This window comes from Semicossyphus pulcher, unplaced genomic scaffold (assembly GCF_022749685.1).
Source record: "Semicossyphus pulcher isolate SPU_LCO1_2020_fin unplaced genomic scaffold, fSemPul1.0.p SCAF_13, whole genome shotgun sequence".
Lineage (NCBI taxonomy): Eukaryota > Metazoa > Chordata > Actinopteri > Labriformes > Labridae > Semicossyphus > Semicossyphus pulcher.
Window position 1 is genome coordinate 28,649,990 of NW_027211637.1, and position 23,665 is coordinate 28,673,654.

Genomic DNA, 23,665 nt, shown 5'->3' on the forward strand with positions numbered 1-23,665 from the left:
CCCAGCACAGTGTGAAGAGCATGGAGGAGATACCAGGAGACAGGCCAGTACACCAGGAGACGTGGAGGGGGCCGTAGGAGTGATTTCCATTGATCATTCTTATGTTATTTCGTTCTCAACGCATTCCACTATGTAACGAATAAAGATTTTCAACTGGAATATTTCATTCATCGCGATCTAGGATGTGTTGTTTAAGTGTTCCCTTTATTTTTTTGAGCAGTGTTTTTTCCGTCTTTTTTTTCCACAGTTGGCTACCGTAGTTAAATTGCCTGAAGTTTACCTCGTACAAAGATTAGAGATAGGCCTACCTATCGCTTCTTTTTTAATTAAGTATACGCACCAGAGAAGTTGATGTGACCTAAAAAATTAATTTCCCACGTTTTTTAAGGACACACCACATGTATCAGTTACACCTGAATGCGGTAGATGGCAGAGTTTGCCTAAACATTGCTTTGACTCATCCCCGTCGCTAAGCTACAGCACACGTCGTCTGTCAGGTATGTTTTCTACTTAAATTTGAAAATGGATAGTTTAACATATCTAAGTAATAATTCATACTTATATAAGTGTTTGGCGATCTGGTAATAAAAGAAGTACTTAACTTTGATTTCTGTGAAGTTAACTTTAATGTCTGAAGCTTGTAATTGTTTCCATGTCAAACTTCTGTCATGTCAATTTATAGTTGAGTGGAAATATAACATCTTGATATTGACATCGAGTTTTTTTGTTGGCATATAGGAATAAATCATGGAGGTGTCCCCTTCCTCTCTTCTTGAATCAGTGCTATCTATAATGATTTTATGGCACTTTATCAGTCTGAAGCAACATGTTGCTCTGGCTATCAGTGAGCAAGCAGCACTGCCACGTTGGACCATTTATGACTTTCCAACACGTCTGACTTCTTCATCATGTTCTACCAATAGCTTTCGAGAATGTGCATTAGTTCTATTTCCTTCTAAAACGCTTCTCTTACAACCAAAGATGGTACAAAATATGGTCTGCAGAAAATGTAAAAATAGACCTTGAGATTTATTAATTCATCTTCACATTGAAAGGCGAAACATTTCCTGTTTTTGTAAGGCAGTACAGGTTACAAGGCACAGTTTATTCCATCAGTTAAACCTTGACAAAGTACTAAACAAAAAATAGAATATATTTTTTAAAAACAACATATTATTGGGAAACTTCCTCAGTGTGTCTGCCCGGTGACTTTTACAAAGTGGCACCAGGCTGAGTTCACTAATGCGCCAAGATTTCTTGGTGTAAATTTGAACATTTTACTAAATATGCACTTTCCATCACATCACAAACCACAGATATTTTAGTCCTGCCACAGAATATTTAAAGACACCTCAAGAAGCTGAAGTCATTGAAGGGATTTTCTTCCAGCTTTGATAAAATGAAGATTGCTGAATGAATGTTGACACCATTTTATCACTAATGAGCTTAAATAAAATACTGTGCAACACTAAATACACGACAAAGTAAGGCCTGTTGTAACATTCAAAAAAATACTGACATGATCCTGTCACCATGTCTAACATAAGCCCTACTGCACACACTGAGGCCAGGCTAAAGGAAGTCATGTTTCCCAATAATAAACTATATATACAACAAAGTATTTCTATGTGTTAATCTTACAGAACAACAACATATCTGAGTAGCTTTAATGCTTTTTTTTTTTTTGCTGGCATTCGCTGAGCTCAACTGCAGCTGCATGTGTGAACAAATGAATCCCTGAAGAAAAACAGCAATCTGCAAGGGACATCATCGCAATTACATTCTACATATCAGGCTAGTTTTATTGTTTCAGTCAAGTTAACAGCTTCAATGCTGATTGTGTACATACATATAAACACCCTGGTTTAACACAATAGAAAACTGAAGGAATAAGGACACAAAGGATTGTTAGATGGCCTCTTGCTTTGTAATAGTCGGCTGAGGGATGGAGGTCGGCTGCTTGGGCACGGTGGCTATGACCCCCTGAGCCATTTTATAATGTTCTGAGCTGGAGGCAGTGGGCGGAGACGGGATCGGGGTTTCAGGAGTGGCTGAAAAGTAGAACAGGAGCGAGTTAGAGGGAGAAAGCGCAGCATAAGCAGGTGTATATTTACCATTCTGGGGTATGACTTGGGGCAACATAATTTTCAGATGAGGAATAAGCACTTTTGTGAAATTTCTCAGAGTATTAAACATGTTAAGAAAGAATAACAGAAGTTCTCTTTGACAAAATAAGCCAGATTAGTTTCCAATGAGCACTTAGAGGATTATTCTGCCAAGCCTGTTTGTCCTTCCAGCTTCCTGACTAGGCTGCACATGGAGCCGGGCGAGGGAACTTTACCAGTCTATTAATTAAACAATCATCGATTTCAGTCCACTTTTAATTATGCTTCTAAGCAAACTTGGATTGACAAATTTCACAGTTCTTTTAATGTATGTGTACTTACAGATTTGACCATTATGGATGGGCGTGGGCATGTTGCTGCTCAGTATTATGTTGCTGCTGAGGTGCTCCTGAACCAGGTGAGGGTGCAGAGAGTGGGGTGCATGTGCAGCCTCATTTGCAGAACCTGAGAGACAAAACGCAAACACTTCAAGCCTTTGGAAAGTTGGCTGAGGATATGCAAGTTGAGAGGCTCATTAAGCCTCCACAAAAAATAAACCTTCATAAGAAAACGTAGATTAAAAAAATAGCATCTCAAGATCTTATGGGCCTCACCAATTGCATTTTCACTGACATGTCCTAACTACAACTGTGCATGTGATCATTAGAAGCAGAACTAAACAGTTTTTTTGAGCTGCCTGAGTTGGTCTCAAAGCTATCCTGAGCATCGTTAGCAGTTAGCATAAACATGCAATGGAAGCTGAGATACAGCTTCTTGTTCTCAATGCTAACTGTTAGCTCTGTATCAACCGAGGCCATGAATACTTGGCGAGCTGGGATCGCTAACGTACGGTGTGAACAGCTGAAAGATTCAGTTGCAGAATGAATGACATCATAAATACCAGAGCTTAATCACGCTCAGTTCAAAACCAATATCAAGAAAAGTTTACAGAAACTGACATTTCAAATTTTCAAATTTGTATCGAAACAAATTCCTAAAACTTTTAAGACGCTTAATATTCCTTCCTTAAATTTAATACAAAGAGGGATGCTGGGTTTCCCTTGGCTTTTATATAGATGACCACACTCCTCTCTATCATATAGTTATACTTGTAGAATCTGTTTGTTCCAAATGATCTGAAAGGGCTCACCTCCAAGAAGCATTTCCTGTAGCAGGTTGTCGATCTTGGCCACCCCGAAGAGTTTGACAAACTGGATCTGCTCGATCATTTGCCAGGTGATGCTCTGTAGCGTCGGCAGCAGCAGGAGCAGCTCCCCGAAGCGTCCCCGGGAGTCGTACTGCCTGTCGTTGATGTAGTCTTCCAGGCTGACCTGGACCTGGTATCGCATCCGCTTGATCTTTCCAGGGTCGCTCAGACCTTTAGCATCTGTATGCAAAAAAAAACAAAAAAACAAGAGTGTTTTTTATGAGATGTGTTGTAACTTTACGTATGTATACAGCTGATAGTTTGTAGACACATCCAAAAGAAGAGTCAGTAGTACCTGGGTCAAAGAAAACTATGGCTTTCAAGCAGGCATATTCATTGTCGTCTATCTGCAGCTCCTGGAAGGGAAGCACCAGCTCGTCCAGGATCCTCACCGCCACCCGGCCCACCTCCAGCTCCGGGCAGTTTCTGGGAATGATGTAGTCATTTCCTGCAGGAAAATCACATTTAGGGTGAGATTTAAAACCTGAGAATCGAGTCCAGGATGAGACCATTTGCATTTATGTTTTTTTTACAGAATTGGGGGATTTACCTAACAAGAGGATGTCTTTGTACAGCATTGATCTCTTTGCAGCGCCGAGCAAGAGGTGTTCTCCAGCATGAGCTCGCAGCAACGCCACCTGAAATACAATGAATGTTTACATATAAGCTGTGAGATCTTGTGCAGTTCTGACCCTACAGAAGAAAACAAAAACCCCTGGAAGACGCTGGCTTCCTCACTGATACAACATCAGCAAATCAGTTACCAAGGCCTGGTGGTGACACTGTTAATGATTCTGCAATGATTCCTGAGGAGGGATATAACTTTAAAACCAGCTCATCATATTCTAACCCAGGATTAAAATACATTAACCACTCTGGTTGAAGAAGTTGAGCTGTTGCATGAAGACAAAAACCTGTCGTCCTTTGAGATCTTTTATCTACATTTATATTTATATTCACTGAGTCCCCATGTGCTCCTGCAGGCCCACACTATGTATTTGAGCCGCCTGGTTGATGAGTGACCAGAGTGTCTATACCACTATGTACACTGTGTCTGTATGAGTCTTACCTGGTCATCCAGGGGCAGGTCACAGAAGGCCGGGATGTACTTGGCCCACTCCACCAGCACCAGTAGCTGCTGCTTCATGGACTCGCACACGTCTGTGATGGCGGCGATCTTTTTGGTCCTGATGTCGCCGTTCAGTAAGGGAGCGGGGGAGGTGATCTAGACGAGGAAGAGGAGAAATGTCATTTGATACCTTGTTGCAGGTGATTAATCATAGTTGTATGATGTAGTGGGTCTTACCTGTCTTGACAGCACGTCTGCCTGGATGAGTGCATTGATGGAGGGTAAACTGCTGTCTTCATAGCTCGATCTCCTGGTGCTGATTCTGTCTCTTTCATTCTGCACAGCTACAAACACAAACAGATCAAGACAAATGTGAGAGCAAAATAAAATGAAAACCCAGCAAAACAGTAAAAGAAAGTTAAATTTTCTTCATCACTTTGTGACACAAAGAACGCAGAGACTCTTCCAAGGTTGTCATGTTTATCAGTATATGGCTATTATTGCTCGGAAGTGTTTGCTCAGCATAAGCTGGTTAGAGACTCCAGCGCTGCACGGAGTGAACATTAACAAAGTGCTACTCTCATGGGGATTGCAACACACTTGATTCAGCGGCCGGCTCACACTTCGGCAGTGATTTGCTGATTAAATGGGAAATTCTGTTTATAAGAGAATCTGTTGTTTTCACACGAGAACAAATAGATTGAGTGAAGATAAAAAGGCTCCTACCTTCTTTCTTCATGCCCGCTCTGAAGCATTTCTTCAGTCGGCAGTATCTGCATTGATTCCGCTTGTCTTTGTCCACGATGCATTGTCTATTGAACCTGGAAAATAAGTGGAGCAAGTTTGTTTTTGTGCTGAGAATCAAAGAAGACACTTGAATGAGTGTAGCAGCGAGAGCTGCAGGGTTTTTAAGACTTGTTTTGGTCCTTTTCTAAAAGCAAAAATGACAAATAGTTGCTGATTCCAGCTTGTTGAACGTAAGAATTTGATGCTTTTCTTTATTTTTTACTGAAAATCTTGTATTTTGCAATCTTGTCTTTTAATCTTGTGTTGTATTTAGACAAAACTAGACATTTAGAGAAGTCACACTGACCTGTGGGGAACTACAACAGACATGTTTCACTATTTACTGTCAATTGATTAATCTGTAGATTGATTGGTAATTAATATTTGCAGCCTTAGATGCAATCAGTCTCTTTTTTTGCAGTATTTATTTCCAATTTAGTGAAAAAAATTTGCTTTAACTGAAACATCAGTGCAGAGTTTAGATCCAGTTTAAGGCTGCATGTGCATGTTTTGCTTCAGTGCCACATCCAATCTCCTTCCTCCGTCACAGATCTGTCCTCACCTGCACGAGTACATGTGGTTTTTGCGGACGCTGCGTCTAAAGAAGCCCTTGCAGCCGTCGCAGCTGGACGCTCCGTAGTGTTTGCCGGTGGCTCGGTCTCCACATATGGCACACAGGCTGCCCGCCCCCAGGTGGCCCGGGGCGTTCATGTTGCCGCTCTCAGCTGGTGAGGAGTCTGACACACGGAGAGAGAGAGAGAAAATGTCTCATGAGGGCAGGAGGAAACCAGAGGAAGAGGGTTCTTTAGTCATAATAAGATAAAGAAATATGTTTAAGCTTTAAAGCGGTGTTTCTACTTGACGGCTGGTTTGATTAAAGAAGGTGTGAACGGCCCCGGTTTGATCACCGACAGCCGGCCTTCATGAGGATCTGTTACCGGCCTGAGTGGCTCAAACAGAGTCAACAGAGAGTCACTGATGTCGGCTTGATTACCTCAGAACAGGCAATCACTGGAGACAGCTTTCTTTCTAGTCACCCACACAGTCACCAGACCGGGTCAATCAATCATAGAGCATGTCATGACACATACAGGCTGACTCCACACACACTGTTATTCTTTTATATAATAGAGTAGAGACATGAAAGGAAGGGAGAAGTCCTGTTTTACTTTTCTTTTGGTCTCATTGGGAATTTAAGAATCAGGATCCGAGCCAGACGTCATGGGAGAGTGCATTTATAAATAAGTTGGTGTCATTGTGAGACCCTTTTTCCTCACGTCAGACTCTGTGGGAAAAGACCGTTTGTAACAGGAGATACTCAAACTTCTGCTTCATTAATGTATGAATATCAGACAGCTGTAATCAGTCTGACTCCACACGCCGAAACAAGCTCAGATTGCTTCGACCAAATGACCCCGAGTGAGAATACAGCGGAGTCTCGTAAATCAAAATCTCTTAATGTTTTACTCTTGGTGATAAAACAGAAGACCACTGAACGAGCGCGAGCGGATGGACAAATGACCCCTTTTTATCACTCCCTGCCAGAGCTCCCTCCGTCCCGCTCCGCTGCACAACCAAAGTTTTAAATCAGTCAAAGTTTCAAAGTTCAAACGCCAGAGCTGCATATATGTGACTCACCTGTGCCCAGTGGGAGCACCTGCATGTTTTCGAACTCCAGCGTGGTGTAAGCTGGGTCCAGAGCCTCGCTGTAGTCTGCCATGTCCATGTCTGCCAGCGCTTTGGACCAACAGATTCTCTACTACCTGACAGAGGGGCAGAAAGACTTGTCCAAGAAGCTAATGTGCCCCCCACCTCCTCCACCCTCCTCTTCCTTCCATTCTCACACCTCCACTAAACCCCCCCTCCCTCTTTTTTTTGGCCTTTAGCTCCGCCCACTAACAAGGTAGCTCCCCCGGCCCAGTTGAGTGTGATGGCGACCTGCTGGTGTCAGAGAGGAGACCAGTGAGTGACAGCAGAGCTTCCCTCGTGCAGCTAACCCGAGCAGAGGTGGAGTGTCTCTCTGCTGGTTGATGGTTAACTAAAACCCTTCAATGGCAAATCACAGGCTTGTGGTTTTTTTGAAGGAGATAGTAGAACAACTTTGATATCCACCATCTCCTCTCTCGCAGTAATGGATCAACAATTCTTCCATGAGTCGTATCAGTCAATCCTTTGCCAAATCACTGCTGCACCACCCTAAACCAGTTCATTTTATAGCCAACACTGTACGTGCTGCTATCACATGCACACACACTACACAGCTCATTCAGTATGAAGCAGATGAAGGTTAGCTTCTTGTGCCTGCAGGGTTCTAATATTACTGTTAGCATTGCTTCTGTAAGTCTGCATTATCTGTTATTTCTGTGGCTGCTCATCTGTCTGTATCCACCTCTCCTATTCGGCCTCTCTCTCTCTCTCTCTCTCTCTCTCTCTCTCTCTCTCTCTCTCTCTCTCTCGCTCTCTCTCCCACTTTCTCGGCTCTTTCGGTTGCATCAGATTCACAATAAGTCTGGTTCTGCTCGAGGTTTCTGCCTCTTAAAAGGAAGGGTTTTTCTTGCCACTGTTGCCAAATATTTGCTCTTGGTGGATTAATGTTTGGTCTCTCTAAATAACCTAACAAAGAATTCAGTCTAGACCTGCTCTATTTGTTAAGTAAGATAACTTTTGTTGTAATTTGGCTCTAAATAAAAACAAATATTGATTGATTGACGTCCTGTGCTTAAAACATTGTACTTAAGTATTTCCACTCTATGCAACTTCATACCTCCACTCCTCGACTTTTCAGAGGGAAATATTGAACTTGTACCTGTAAACCATGGCTGTTTATACGAAGTGGAAGTGACACAAATTGTTTAAGTTGTTTTGCAGCTGAAGCGGACGTCTCAAGTGCTGCAGATGGTTCAAAAATTGTACCTGCAGAGTCTGCCAAAAAGCTTCCTGCCAAAACAGATCTACACCAACACTTCTCTGCACACTTCTACTACATATTATCATAAGAAACCTTAGATAAAAACAGTTACTCTGTTGTCAAACTGATTTAAATAGCTTGATTTTATTGTACTTAGTACTCGGGGTGGGACAAAATAACAATACAGCAATATATCGTCGTCCTGCAAAAAATATCGCCAAATATCGATCTTTTAAAATACAAATAAACGGCAATTTTGATTCACCGCATCACAACATGACTTCTCTTTGTGCCACTTATGACATGAATGAGGGCTACGTGAATGGGAATTAACAAGTTAATCAGATATTGTGATATTATCGTTATGATGTGACGAGCGTCACATATCGTATCGTATCATATTGCATGGTATCGTATGATACCGTGACTTGTGATTCCCACTTCTACTTAGTACGTATAATGAATTTAAGAAAATAAACAAATAGTGGATTTATATTACAGACGACATGAAAGACTTCATGACCAAAATACCACGACTTTTAACAACAGTGACCTTCCAACAAAATATGTTGACAATAACGTCAGACTGACGCTGTACAGTAATCCATCCACGCTGACAGCTGCATTTACTTTGCAAATTAAGACTTTGCTCACAATCATATGATCAGTTTATAACTGTAGTTTCGTTTTGCCGGACTTTACTGCACTTTAATAAAGTACTATAGTACTTCTACACAGGCGCACTGCTACTTTTACTTGTGGAAAGGTTCTGAGTACTTCTCCCCGCACAGTAAACCAGCTGGTCAGATCATATCAGTCGATCATATTTAGACCTACTTCCATGTGTAATGCCTAAATCTGAGTTAATTCCCGCATATTAACAGGGGTTATAAGTCTTGCTAAAGCGCAGTGATGCCTGTATGTAAAAGACTTCATTGTTTGTGAAAATGCAGGTTGCACGTGAGGCTGACCCAGATCCAGAACACTTGTTGTTGGAGGGACGGCTCCTCAGTGATTCACAACATATTCAAGATGCATTTTAGAAACACTAAATTTGCAATGGGAGTATTTTGCAGCAGGAATGAAACACTTCTTTTCTGCAGCTCTTTGCAAACAAACATCTCAAGGACCTCTGCTGGATTATCTCAGCAAATAGAGGTAAAAAATACGATGTGGATATAGTACACGTACGTGGGTCCGTTTAGGAGAAACATTAATACACAAAAGGGATTATAAATTAACTCGAGGCTTATGGTTGAGTTCAGATTTGAGCCATTTAAAAAGAGCCTAAACATGATCCCCTTTCACACAGCCTGTTTTATTCTGGCGATTCATTTCACGCTTCAATAATCATAGAAATGGCTCATTTATGAAGATTATCTTGCTTAATGAATCATAAACTTTCGTATGCTACGGAGATTATTTTATGTAATAATCCAGAAACCAAAGGAAAAAAATCCCTTTGCCTTTTTGTTGCGATAACCCTTATTCGTTGTTTATAAGCAGGATATTAAAGCTAAACGTGTCGTTTATCATACTAATAAAAGGACAGAGTTTTAAAGACACATGAGGACATTCTATTCTATTCTATGTAACTCCTCAGAAGTGAAGCTGCTGTGTAAACACTAAATAATTGTTAGCAATATGATGATACAGTTGTGATCATATTTAGCGTATAAAGTATAGTATAAGTATAAAATTGGAGTATTTATGACAGCAATAAATGTTTTTTTCTTTTTTTTTAAAGATTATTTTTTTGGGGGTTTTTTGCCTTTATTCATAGGATAGCTGAAGACAGACAGGAAATGTGGGGAGCAGAGAGTGGGGGATGACATGCACCAAATGGATCGGCAGACCGGGAGTCGAACCTGCGATCAGTGCGACGAGGACTGTAGCCTCTATACATGGGACGCCTGCTCTACCAACCGAGCCAAACCAGCGCCCACAATAAATGTTTTTTATGTTTTTATATTTACTTATTTTTGTTACAGATCACTTATTAAGTGTTCATATACACTATATGCTTAAGTTACACACTTAACATAATAGCGTTAAAGAAGGTACACAAGAAGATGATAAGTTACATGTTCCTGATTTAAAATAACTTAAATGGTTAAACATTCCTAATAGGGATACGTTTTTAATTGCAGGTCATGTGTTCAAAAGCCTAAATCTCTAAGTGACAGATTATTTACAGACAATTAATCAGAGGTTTTAAACTTGGAATACTGTTGTCAATTTGGTCAATTAATTCTTAAATATATAAACCTGGGATCAAGAGGAATTGTTCACGTTCATGTGTTATTCGTGCTGGTACATAAGTCTGGCCCTCGTCTCTTTCAGAAAGATTTTCATCTGACCTGATTTAGGTCGGGCCAATCATAACTGTTTCTCTAATATCGGGAGGGTTTAATCGCCATTGAGGCATTTTTGAAAACAACCAAGATGGCTGCCGCTGACGTGTAACGTTCTGAATCTTATGCTGTATCAGTATTAAATAAATTATGTTCATATTACGGACAAATGGTGGGTGTTGGCTACAAAATAATGTCATGCTGAATGTCTGTGTGTTTATTTAAACTTGTGTGATGTTGGAACTAGCTACCTAGCTTAGCAGGCTAACGCTACATCATGTTTTGTTGCTCTGATTGGTTGTAGCGTCCAGAGGCATTTTGGTCTGCACAGATTGATTACATCTCTTGAAAAATGGAAAATGATCTGTAAGTTTTCAAATATATTCACAAGACGCCGGGATATTGATGTTTTTTTATTCTAAATCCTTTCAATATTAAAATAAACAAAAATTGCTAACAAAGGTAAAGAGATGTGGATGAAGTTGCCAGATTAACTCAAGTAAGTGGAGCTTGAATTTGTTGGTCAAACTACTGAACATTAAAGCTAAATATATTTTCATGAATTTTGAATACATTTAAATTGTCTTTATACGTGATTGCAGCGTTGTTTTACTGATATATTTACTGTTATTATGCCAGTTTGGGATGAGTTCTTGTTGATTACATAAACAAACACTGAAAAATGTCTGCAAACAACTACATTGTGCAGACAGTGTGTTAAAAGCTTGAACTGTGTACTGCTTTTAATCCTTAATTGGGGAGGTAGAAAGGTGTGAGTACTGATTTGAAACATGCCCCATTTAAGATGCTAAAATACGTTTTTGAATATTAATATCGTTAAACAAGCTGCATATGTTCAGTTATTCTGGGTGGTTTTCAAACAGGACTTCTTCAGGACATTATCCTGAATCTGACTGTTTTTGAGAATAAATTCTCTGCTTGCTCAAAGTGTCCGCCTCTCTCATGTCACACAGCAAACAGTAGTCGTGTATTTGAAGAGAAAGTGCCAGAACATAGCAGTAGGTCAACGATCCCGAGTTCATGCAGACCTCAGAGGCAGTAAACCTCCACGTAGGTGCTCTTGTTAACCATACACTCAAATTATACTGGCAGCTCATAAAATTATTTTTCTTCCAGCAGGTTAACACCGTAACATTCCTGCGGGCTTCTGTACACGACTGTCAGTGATTAAATACTGACCTCTCGCAGTGATCCAATCAGAAATGAAAGTAGAAGTGATTAAAGCAGCAGAAGGTAGATTTAGAGTGATTGATCTTTGGGTCGTACTGTATGAAAATGCTGTGAAGATCTTTAACAACATGATTAACTCAACAGAAACTACGCCCATGATCAAAAGATGATTAGCAGCTTATTACGCGCTCTGATTCTCCATCGTGTTTTTTCGCTTGTGTGTACAGAGGTCGACCATTACAACATGTCTCCGTGTTCGATCTGCTCTTCTGCAATGCCCTTATTTGCTCAAGAAGCGTGTGCTGATTATTTCAAAGCAGAGGGGGAGGAGAGGGGGAGGAGAGGGTGATGATGGGAGAATCAGTGTGGAGCTATGAATGAGTCACTCAGAGCAAATCTTATCTCCCCCGTCATTAAAGCGCTTTATCGCTGCTCCCATCTTAAATTTCTGTGAACTCCTCAAGGAACAGTCGTATACAGGACTATAAAGTATAATCTGCTGGGTTATTGCTTTCTTAATCACAAACTGACAAACTGTCCTGATGACTTGGATAGGCCACCTTGAAAGTCTCACAGAACTTATCAGCATTTTGAGGTGGGGGGGGGGGTTGTCTTAACATACTGTACCCACATTCCCATAGTGGATAGTCACGTGCAGGAGGCTGTAAAGCATAAAGCCGTATGAACAGAATATTCATTATGGTGACAAATAATATGAAGTCACCATGATCTGGTGATAAGCTCTGCTGATGATGAAACTTACAGTTGTTACCCAGCACAAAAAGTGTGATGATTACCACAAATATTAACAAATAATATCTTTCTAATTGGACTTGTTTAACATTTTGGAGAATTTTGGACATTTGGAGAAGCACAAAATACTGGAAACAGGCGGCAACATCGAGCCAAGCTGGCTACTGTAGGCAGTAAAATTTTCACTTTGTTTTTACTTTCGATTAAAGAAACAAGATGTAGCATATTTATTTGTGAGATAAACAACTGCTGGTAAACCTGCTTTGTTGAACTTGAATGAGCCAAGTTTCCACCTGTTTCCAGTCTTTATGCTAAGCTACGCTAACTGGCACAGGGTGTAACTTTATTATCAAAGCTCAGACATGTTATTGGTGTCAACCTGCGTATCTCTTTGGCGATGTCTGTTGGATGTGTTCAGTATTGCAGTATGCAGGGGTGCTGTTTCGCTGAGTTGGTAGAGAAGGCGCCCCATGTACAGAGGCTACATTCGTCGTTGCACTGATCGCAGGTTCGACTCCCGGTCTGCCAATCATTTGGTGCATGTCATCCCCCACTCTCTACTCCCAACATTTACTGTCTATCTTCACCTGTCCTATAAATGAAGCCAAAGGCCAAAAAAATAATCTTAAAATAAAAAATAAAAAAATTGACTATGCATATAATTTTTAAGTCAAGCTAGCAACATGGATCTATTATCCAAATATCTGCCAGTCCACCGGCCAGTCAGTCTTTTTGGTCAAAATATCCTGAAAACAATCGACCAATCCAAAGTTCCCGATTCCCACATCCACTTTATTGTTGCTAGTTGACAAGATTGACAAAAACACCACTTCTTTCTGGGCGTCCGTTCAGGCAATACAGCTTCAAGAAGCCAACCAAAGGACGACATTATGTGAGGAAAGAATATGTTGACTTTTTTGAAAAAGGAAAAGAGAAGAGTTAAGACAGAGGATGACAAACACCACATACCTGAAAAACTACATTCTGATCAGCCTCAGCTTTACATTGTGTTCAGTTTAGCTGATGTTATCATGCTGACACACTCAACTACAATGTGACGATTGGCTCAAAACCTGCAAATCACCACCATGTTAGCACAGTCATTGTGAGCATGTTAGCAAGGTGAAGTTAGCATCTAGCTCACAGTGCCTCACAGATCTGCTAGCATGGTTGTAGCTTTAATGTAATTATGCAGAAACTTTTTGCAACAATAGTCCTTCTTACAGATTGTACAGAATAAGATGCACATTGTGGTTCTTATGGATCTTTATCCACCATTACTTTAACCAAATTTTAGAGCAGGTTACAATCTGACTTGAAAGTCTTAGAATCTAGAGCTGTTTTTAAAAACAGTTAAAACAAGTAAAGGCAATGAAATAGGAGAAATGGAGAAATGTCATCAGGTTGTAGATGCTTTGATTGATGACTTTCTGCTATGTGACCCAGAATATGCCGACTACGTCTGAAACTTTGTTAAAATATGCTGCTGCTGTCTTGGCCAGGACATTCTTGTAAAAGAGATTTTTTAATCTCAATGTGGCTTTTCCTGCTTAAATAAATGTAAATAATAAATAATGTAGAAAACAAACAAATACATCGGTATGTCACACAAGTTTTAAAATTAAGAAGAGGCTAGAGAGGCCATGTTGGAAAGAATCTGCATCTTTTACTTTTCCTCTTTAGTGTGTGTCTGTTTAATTTTGTGACTGTGTGATGTGCATGTGTTTTATGAATAAAATCAAACTATATATGCATTATTTTTGTCGTATTGTTATGTCTGTTGGCATGAAATGACTTGGTGATAAGCCAAGTTGTTGAAGCTGACGCAGCTCTTTTACACAGCCCTATGATAATGGCTTTGGCTGACATTTAGCAGTTAAATAGCTGCTGTATAGTGTGGGAGGCTGCCATGTTGAAATGTGATGGGCCAGAGCGCGCTGTCTTATAATCAGTCACCCAAACTCCTGCCCCGGGGCTAAAAGTCAAAGGCTCGCTGAGACCTGATGTAACACTTGTGTGATTCTCCCCTTTGAAACTTCAAACTCCAGTTTGTGAACAAAGTCCTGTCTATCTTCTGAATAGGAATCTCCGACCACTGACCAAACTCCATTTGCAACCACTGCCTATTTGTACCTTCTCCTCAATGACTACATTTCATTTCCCCAAGTCCGATGTGAAAGGCAGGCGGCAGGGAAGCAACACAGTAAGGTTAAAATGCAGGAAACCAGCAGCTGGGAGGAAAAATACGACAATGGTGGCCTGGAGGAGTTAAAAAGATGTGGAATATAAACTCTAAGGGGACTTATTTTGTTTCTTTCTAAGCGAGCTGCACCACAGGGGGAATGTGAGTGTCTGTAAAACTCGTCCAGGAGCGTGTTGATGTTGATAAGAGAGAAACAGAAGGAGACAATGTGCTGGCTGCAGCAGAAACAGGCTGCTGCTCTGCTCTCCTGCAGTAGATGGAGGAGATAGGTGAGTAGAGTGTCATGGCAAAGACCTTGTCAACAGATAACTATCTGCAAATAACACCGCTTATGCAAGCCCCTGTGGCTGACCGCGGGAATATCATATTTTCTGTGCCACCGGAATATTGTCACTTAGTGTCGTTGCTTACAAAGACACACATTGATTTTTGTCAGGATTAAATTACCTGTTTTGAAAGAAAATATTTATTCCCAAATTGTGTTGTGCAAGAGGGTTTAGCCTGACCTAATGTGTTGTACCCGTGTTGTAGAGGAAACTGATTTGATACAGCTCAGTTTAATAACTTGATTTCGCTTTTTGGGGTCAAACAACAGACCTCGTCACTTCCAGCGGAGCTAATCTGTCCTCCGAGGCCTAAAAGCCATGTTTACGAAAGCCAGTTCATTCCCTTTGGAGATGTAAGAGTTTGTTTTTAGGGTTTGTGCAAAAAAGGACACATGTAATCACGGAAATAAGCTGCTAAACATTAGCTCAATGAGGTCTTTCCATGGTGCATGAATACATACTGTTAGATGTTTATTTTTGGTTTCTCTTTAGCCATATGACTTTTAAGTGGATGTTTACCTGTGTTTTCTATAAGTAAAAGATGTAACATCGTCCTCACCTATGATGACTATTTATAACCGTAAGAGTTTAGTTGTTCAGGATCTCACTGTAGAACAGGATGAAAACATTTTAGGTAAATAAATGAGGGAAGGATGAATTGTACGTTTCTTTCAAAGTATTTCAGAGTCTTTCTGTGATTCCCTTTGTGTTGCAGATCATTTCATTACTAAATTTAGTCCACAAGTTTTTTTGTTCTTATGCACAAACACTTAAAATATCTATTCATGTCATATACTTATTTTTAAAGTCAAAACAACCCTTCATTACAACAAACTGACGGCAAAATTCTGAACTTTTAATCTACAAAAATAAGCTTCATCTTGTTCCACATGCAGCGCGTCTGAAGAACTAAAGTAGCCTCTGTGCACAGAATAAGTAAACAATTGCATCAATAAACACGAAGAGCCATGCAAGACGTAAATCAATCACAGTTTGTGATAAGACTCTGTAATCATTAACTGTGTTTTGCTGAGAATTCATTTTGACTGCAGACCTGATCCCCTCCGTCAGCAGCCCTGAGCACCTTTATCTCTCTGATTCTCTGCAGGTCCTTCAGTCATCACACAATCGATAGACATTTAACCTCCACTGCTTCAATAACAAGGCACTAAATATTCAGGGATTCAACTTCAGCAAGTCAGCTCAGTGTGGAGGCCCAATTCTGCCAATAAAGAAGTCATAACAATTAGAAACTTTTAAAACAATGACTTCTCAAACTCTCTTCTCTAACTATCTTTCTCAAAATAGTGACTCAGTATGTTCACCTAATGAGATACTCTCAAAATGATGTAGTATCTAAAAATAAAGACTTCATATAATAAAATAACTTAGTATCTCAAAGTTGTGACTAACTATGTTAACATAAAGAGAAAATTATGATGTAGTATCTCAAAATAATCACTTAAAGACCCCCGTCCAGTTTAACCTTGTAAACATCTCCATGTGGTGTTCTTCATGTGCTACAAGACACATCAGGGACAACATCAGCAGTCATCTCCATGGCTGGGCCTGTCTGCTTTTAAACTGCAGTGTACCAAGGACAGGCTGAACAACACGTTTTCAGATTGGCAGGTTTGAGTCGTCACAAACCTAAGGAGCCAATCCTGTTAATGGACGGGGTGACGCTATGCATTACATTATGTGTAACCTATGGCAACCACTTCGGTGATGCGCGAGCCAGCTGTAACCGTCACCTTCATTTTTGCAAACTCACTACTGACTGCTAACTTTACTTCTACTAATGACTACATTTCAAGCTAGCTAAGTTTCAACAAGTTGCCACTAAACGATGGCAGAGACGTGTTTTGTTTTCACGACAGAGTGAGCGGTTGGAAATGTGCATAGTGGGCGGGGCCTATACAGATTCAGGAATGTTTGATGAGGGAGAGGGAGGAGATGCATTGGGAGGATTTTTACAAGGTAATTAAACGTATTTTGCAGAAAAAAAACATATCAGACACAATTAATTATTTCAAGCAGAGCATTTTATATGTCTTAAAACACGACTGGAGCTGGGCTTTAAGGTCATTAAGGCAGTATTTCAAGTTTCTCATTTTAATGACTTACTGGCGTCAATTTTTTTTCTCCATCACACTGGCAGAAATGGTTTCTGTGGCCTAAATCAAGAAGGACTTAATCTAAACCTGATTACCTGATTAATACTGATGAAGTATGTTCTAAATATTTGTGATTTCTTTCACATTATAATTATTCTTATGACCAGCCTGCTGACTCAGACGGTATTACAGCTGCTTCTTTATATTTTAATTTGACAGTGGTATCACTTCATCAGCTCATTTTCTTTCTCTCTTTTCATTGGCTGCTCTGCTGAGGTCAAACACTGCTCTCTTCTGGTTTCGTTCTGTTTGGACAAACTAACTCTGATCAAGCTCCCGTTATTGATTTCAGTGACCCAGACCAACCTTTTTCTTTTACATCACTGACCACACGACGGTCAGCAGCATTCTCAATTAACGGAAGAAACATCACACGGAAAATATCCATTACAAGTAAATGTCTAACATTCAGATTGTTTTCTTAAAAAGAAATGCAGAAATGTGGATGTGCATTCAAGTTGCGCTTGCAGACCTCTGCAGCGGTGGCAGAAATCAGAACCTTTACTTTGGTAAACATAGCAATACTGCAATAATAATAATAATTATAATTTAATACTCCATTACAAGTTTAAGTTCTACATTCAATATTTCTTCTGCAGGAAACGTACAAAATGTCAGCAAAGGAGGATTGACATACATCTGCAGACTCCCACAGCGGAGGCAGAAGTATTCAGATCGTTACCTCAGCATATGTGGTAATACGTCTATAAATTAATCAAATACTTCATTGCAAATCCTGCAAATGCCACTTAAGGAAACATGCAATAAAGTATGAGTTTAATATAGTATCATAATAAGAGTCATAAAAATGGTGACGGTAAATTAACATGGATTTTAATGCTGTAGCCGGTCTGTAGAGGTTATTCTGACTACATTTAAAACAGCTCAAGCAATGCATCCAATTGTATAAACATGCACACAGGTTTTAAATGTGCAGCGAAACTCAGGCTCTCAGACAAATTTAGTGGAATAAAAATAACTATATTTCCCTCTTAAATGTGGTAGAGTTACAAAAACATGGAGAAAAGTCCGATTATATTAAGTGCCTGAGTAAATGGACTTTATTCTTCGTATGCTAAAACTGAATACTGCACAGTATGTCGCCTTCACTGCCAGTCAGGCAATATGAAATTACATCTTACTACCGCCATCATGTGGACACAGCAGGCGTCCACAATCAGACCACACCTCAGTTAACCAGCCTCAAAACTACAGTTTCATGCAAACACTGTTCAATCACTCAACGTGTCAGTCACAGAGAAACCAAAAACAGCATTTTTCATGATATTGTGATCAAACACAGATTCATTTCCTGTCAATTTCTGCCCCTGAGCATTTCCCTCAGTGAAGCAGCTCTTTTAAACAGACAACACCTAAAGCTTTTTTTTCTTTAACACTTTAACATCACATTTCTTTCCAAAGATCCACACAGCCAGAAACACACAGCAACACCACAGTAATCACTTCCACATAAGCACTGCGTTCCTTCTGTTTGCTCCTCAGCAGCTTTTCTCCCCACGGCTCGGTGGTTTTAACGCACAAACACTCGATTCACAACTAACTTTCTCTGAGTTCTTCTTTCTGGTTCTCTTCTCTTTACCTGTGTTGTTGAAGTGCAGTGTCCCATCCTGGCCATACATCCCTCTGAAGGCCGAGCCCTGACAGTGAGCCGGCCAGCTGAGCGACGGCCCATGAGCCGCGGCGGCTCTCTCGGGCCCGGCCAGGCTGAGGCAGGGTGGGAGGAGAAGCAGAGCCACTGTTACTGCACCGAGCTGTTTGCCGGGGCCGCCCGGCTGGCTGTTAGGGCCCACGGCACCCAGGGATAATCCCCTAATGCCTGTCACAATGAGATTTGATTGGAGACCTGAACTAGAGGATTAATAGTGTCAAGCGAACAGGGTGTAATGCCTACCCTAGAAACAAGCTAATTGGGCCTTCTGTTTGTTAAACAGCAGATATTTTATCACAGCACAGATTATATATCGCTTCATTAGCTGAGTGATTCGTCACTAGGATGCTGCCCTTTAAATTTTCCATAACACAGACTAATGCTACTAAAAAGGCTGCAGTTATTAATACTCTTATCCTGGATTAAATCATTACACCATCATAATCCCTGTAACCATGATCAGGATTGTTATAATAAATCATTTCTGATATAAAGTTCATGCACTAAAGTGACTCTTTAATGAGCACGAAAACACGATCACAGGCTGAAGGGAACTAAAAGCAGCTTGTCTTCGACTCGGTCTGAGACTGTGTCCGAGTTTAAACCCGAAATCAGTTAATCCAGACCACAAAGATCAAGTAAAATGTATGCAGACATGTTGATGTTTACATTAAGACATGGCTCTAATTAAGATTCAATCTGTTTGAAGCTTATTAAATTTACATATGGCTTTATGTTATTATGATATAAAGATTTATCCAACAATGGTTTTATTTTAAAAACCAGTAAAACTTTCAGGTTGGCCTTCTTGTTCTTTACTAGAGCACTTACATTTTATGTAACTTTGTGTTTCTACTTGAATATTCTCCTTTTTATTTTCCTACATTTATCTGACAGCTGTTTAGTTTCTGTACAGATTAAAATCTTACGCACAATACATGTGACCAACCTCTAAAGTACGACTGAACTCAACATATAAACGTAACTGTTCTACTAAAGCAACATTATGAATGCAGGACTTTTAGCTGCACTTGTGCCTTTTTTTTTAGTTAAAGATTTAATTACGTATTCAAACATTTGCTTTAGTTTCAACACATTTTTGTATTAATTCCGACTTCCCTATATGTATTTAAACATTGATTAAATGAATTGCTGTGCATCAATTTTTAAGTGACAAAAGACATTATTGAGAGTCTTGTTATGCTCCTTAATGTCACGGTTTATTCTGCATATGATGTTTACACAGACCATGAGAAACCTGGTTTTTCACATCTCTGTATACATGATAAAGACAGTATCATGGTTTCTGATGCTCTATTTGCAGAGTGTTTTAATTTTTCGCCAACTCAGTAACTTTATTCTGCACCTAAACATAATAATAAGAAATCTAGGAAAGGTGTTAACATGCAAAAAATATTCTGGCTACTATTCCAGGTAGCATATCCAGGCATCTGATCATTCTGAATCCTGGAAGCTGTCATGATCATGTACACAGAATGTAACAACCACGTTTCTCATGGTCTGTGTCAAATATCATACCACAAATCTAAACCAGGAGAAGGCTACAAACCGGGAGCACAAGCACCATGAGCACCAGGATACGTGCTTCTCCAGGTTTATAAAAACCTGGATACAATGTTTACATGCACAACACGTAGCCCAAAATTACGATCATAACCTGGATACTAGAGTGCATGTAAACATAATTAAATCAAGTAATATGATTGTGTTTCTCCCGGTCTCGAGGTGCAGAAGAAAAGAATGAATGATGTAACATCCAGTGGGAGTGAGGCAAACGTTCGGACTGCACATGTGGTGCAAGGGACAAAACAAGACATGTAGAGCAACATGCAAAAATAGGGCTGCACCATTAAAGTCACATATTTGAAGAGTCAGTGGAGACCCTAAAACGACTTGCATTTTGTTAGGAGAACTTGCACTTTTAATTCATGCACAGGGCAGTGCAGGAACAACAGCACGGCAGGATGAAAATGATTCTCTACTGATCTTAAGGTTCATTATTCACAAGGTTTTTACAAAGAGCTCAATTATCTGCAAACATCTCCTCCTTTCCAAAACAAACCAGGGATTAAAACCTCTAAAAACTGTGAATAAAGCAACCTTTAGCAGACACAGCTTTGTATTCGGTCGGGTTAAGCCCTGGTAAAAAACAAAGCAGCGTTTTACGGATGTAGGTATTGTGTATCATTTTTATCACGACAAATCTTAATCATGAATCTACCTTGTAACAAACAAACCTTATTTATCATCAGAAAAACATGGCTGTGTCGTGTTTGTGGGTCTAGTTAAGTTCATTTGAGCCGTTAACGTTGTCTCTGTCACTCCGACGGTGTATATGAAGAAAGGAGGCCTCTCGGTGCCCCACTGTCAAGTCATTGAGCTCTGTAGGCAAACAGAGATCTGCTGAGGAGCCGCTGAAGGGCTGCTGTCATGTTTACATTCAACAAGAGATTCGGCCAACAGCAGTTTGTCCAGGTTGTGACCGTTGAGCAATTAATCCCAAGTGTCTGACATGAAGTTATGTCTGTTGTATGAGCTGCACAAGTTAGCTTTCTAAGAGAACGGCCAGGAAGTTGGGTCAAGAGAAGTTAATGGCAGCTCAGATTTTGTAGAAATTGTTGCAAAAGTTTGACACACTTCTATTTACTCCTCCTGTTCAAACTGGAGTAAAATGTAATGTTTGTAATTCTTGCTGGAGACGTAACGTCAGCAGTTTGTTTGGACAAAGAAGCATAGTATAACCCGCTCCGGGATAACAAGAAGCTTACTGCAGCCGCTGCCAAAGAATGTATTTGTAACATAAATGTCCTGGTTTTGGAAGATTTGTTGAGCGTATACTGCAGTTGGTAAACAAATCCTCTCAGAAAATGTTGCTATTGTGCTCAAAAACAGTGCAAGTAATTTGGTCAGAGGTGAGACAGTTTTTAGGTCATGGATAAAAGAGGTGGCAAATCAGGTGCATGCAAAAATCTGGTGCATGGGATATTTAAAATGTCCAACCGTTCTCTGACCTAGTTCAGTAAATTCAGTCCAAACTACATGCATCCTCTCGTCTGGACTTAGATAAAGTTTAAAGGCCACATCTCTGTCTGTGGCACAAAGCTTATTTGTTCCTTCAACAACTTCAATCTTGGAAATTAGGTTGTGAATATATACTTTTATTATAAATAAAGAATTTTCTGAAGCAGCTGAGCACAGTAGCTTTTGAAAATGTTACAAACAGAAGTAATTCGAGAATTTGTTTGGTACTATTTTCAGAGGTGGATTAATACACATTTTGTTTGTTTACAGCAGCAGGACGGTGCATGTTGGAGACAATATAAACAACTGTCATTGTAAAAGAACAGTAATGTGTTTTTAATAGTTTACAGCCAAAAATGTAAGTCCATGAGCCATTATAATTCATCAGATACAAACATAGTACTTGTTCATTTCTGTTGGTGTTAAGCCTGATTTTTACTCATAGCTGCAGACCCTACGCTGCTGCCTGATGTGCACCTTCCTGCAAATGTAAATACATGTTGCAGCCACGCAGACCACAACAGCTCTTATTGGTCCACTTGGTAGCTTTGCACCAAAACTATGGGAGACACTGTTCTTGATGCTAGTTTGAAGCTAGCTGCTACATTCTGTTGGCTTCCATATTAAGCTAAACTCAAGTGGGGATTTATCGTCTCAATGTTTATGGGCTTATTGCATGGGAGTATTTGCCTTGTTGCAGTAATTTTAGTAAAAGCAACTGTTACTTAGAATTATTAGCTCAAACTTTACAATGAAGTTAGCCTACAAGAGGCAGCCGGGAAAATCTCAACACAGTGTCATAGGGAACACGCAACTTTTGGCGGTGTTATTGCCAAGCAACACACACACACACACACACACACACACACACACCAGCACACAAGTATGAATGCTCACAACAACATAGACTATAGATTCAGCACAGAATAAATCAGGCTTTAATCTTGAAAATGTTGTGTTTGTGAATGTAATCACTAGCATTTGTGGAAGTTCGATCTAAACAAAGCCTGTAAGTTACAATGCTGCTTATTGATATTTGAATTCCACAACTACGACAACCTATAGCTGTCACTTCAACATCAATGCTTAAAGTTTCAGGTAATTCATTTACACAGTAGAGAGAAGAGAAATATGGAGAGCAGGTGTATTGTTAAAGTTAAGCCGAGCCATTTAACCATTTAACAAAAGAATAACGAGAAACCCAAAATTCTCAGGGCTTCTTGAAAACATTTAGGACCACAGAATAACATGGAACAAATTCCATTTATTTTTTATCATTTCAGCCAGTGAAAATGAATTTGCATCTCAACATCCCATTGTGGCATGCAAATCGTTCTATGAATGACCCCAGGAGTAAAAACAGCCCTCCTTTAACTGCTGCATGAGAACGCTGGTACAGGCGGTGCTGCCGACCAGTGCGGCCTCTGCTTTCACTGAGAGTTCAAAACAGACATCAGACAGGAGCAGATGGTGCCTGTAGCAGGGTGGAGAGAGATGCTACTGATGCTAATTCAGTGTTTGTTTATGCAACATCGTGTCCTGCAGCCATAACAACACGGAAGCGTCATCACAGGCTCATCTTAGTTTTTAAAGTTTGATTTTATTCACAGAAACTCAGCAGAGAGACTTTTTGTATTTTAGCACCACTCAAGTGTTTCCATTCTACTCTTCTTTGTTATACCTATACCTTACTGCATTTAGTTTGCACACTTTCTAGTTATTTTTTCACTTCAAAAACACAATATTCTGATATGATATAAATCAATACAACATGATGCAGTGTATAAACACTTTTATAAAGTTTCCAGTGACTTTTTACTTTTAAATAATGCAATATGGGTATATGATATGATCCAGTACTGAACTACTAATCTC

At 39.9% G+C, this 23,665-nt stretch overlaps 1 protein-coding gene across 3 annotated transcripts; it reads right to left on the reverse strand.

Moving 5' to 3' along the window:
• Positions 1-1,908: 1,908 nt before the first annotated feature.
• On the reverse strand, positions 1,909-16,513 carry hnf4a (hepatocyte nuclear factor 4, alpha). 3 transcript variants are annotated; one of them, XM_069660153.1, is made up of 11 exons: positions 16,498-16,513; positions 6,806-6,895; positions 5,730-5,904; positions 5,108-5,202; positions 4,619-4,725; positions 4,382-4,537; positions 3,863-3,950; positions 3,608-3,760; positions 3,256-3,492; positions 2,448-2,570; positions 1,909-2,051 (listed from the first exon to the last, which is right to left on the reverse strand). In XM_069660153.1, exons 2-11 carry the CDS (start codon positions 6,891-6,893, stop codon positions 1,909-1,911), a joined length of 1,365 nt encoding a protein of 454 aa, XP_069516254.1. In that variant the 5' UTR covers positions 6,894-6,895; positions 16,498-16,513. The 3 variants fall into 3 exon arrangements, with proteins under 3 accessions (XP_069516254.1, XP_069516253.1, XP_069516252.1); XM_069660152.1 differs by lacking the exon at positions 16,498-16,513 and having other exon boundaries at positions 6,806-6,914; XM_069660151.1 differs by lacking the exon at positions 16,498-16,513 and having other exon boundaries at positions 1,909-2,054; positions 2,421-2,570; positions 6,806-6,914.
• Between the last annotated feature and the right edge of the window lie 7,152 nt (positions 16,514-23,665).

What these genes read in the sequence shown, in the direction of transcription:
- hnf4a (XM_069660151.1), bottom strand. Translation starts at nt 6,893, where the DNA reads ATGGACATGGCAGACTACAGCGAGGCTCTGGACCCAGCTTACACCACG. An exon ending in AACCACATGTACTCGTGCAG is followed by an intron (nt 5,203 to 5,729) that starts GTGAGGACAGAT and finishes CTTATTTTCCAG; the next exon opens with GTTCAATAGACAATGCATCG. An exon ending in CATAGTTTTCTTTGACCCAG is followed by an intron (nt 3,493 to 3,607) that starts GTACTACTGACT and finishes TTTTGCATACAG; the next exon opens with ATGCTAAAGGTCTGAGCGAC.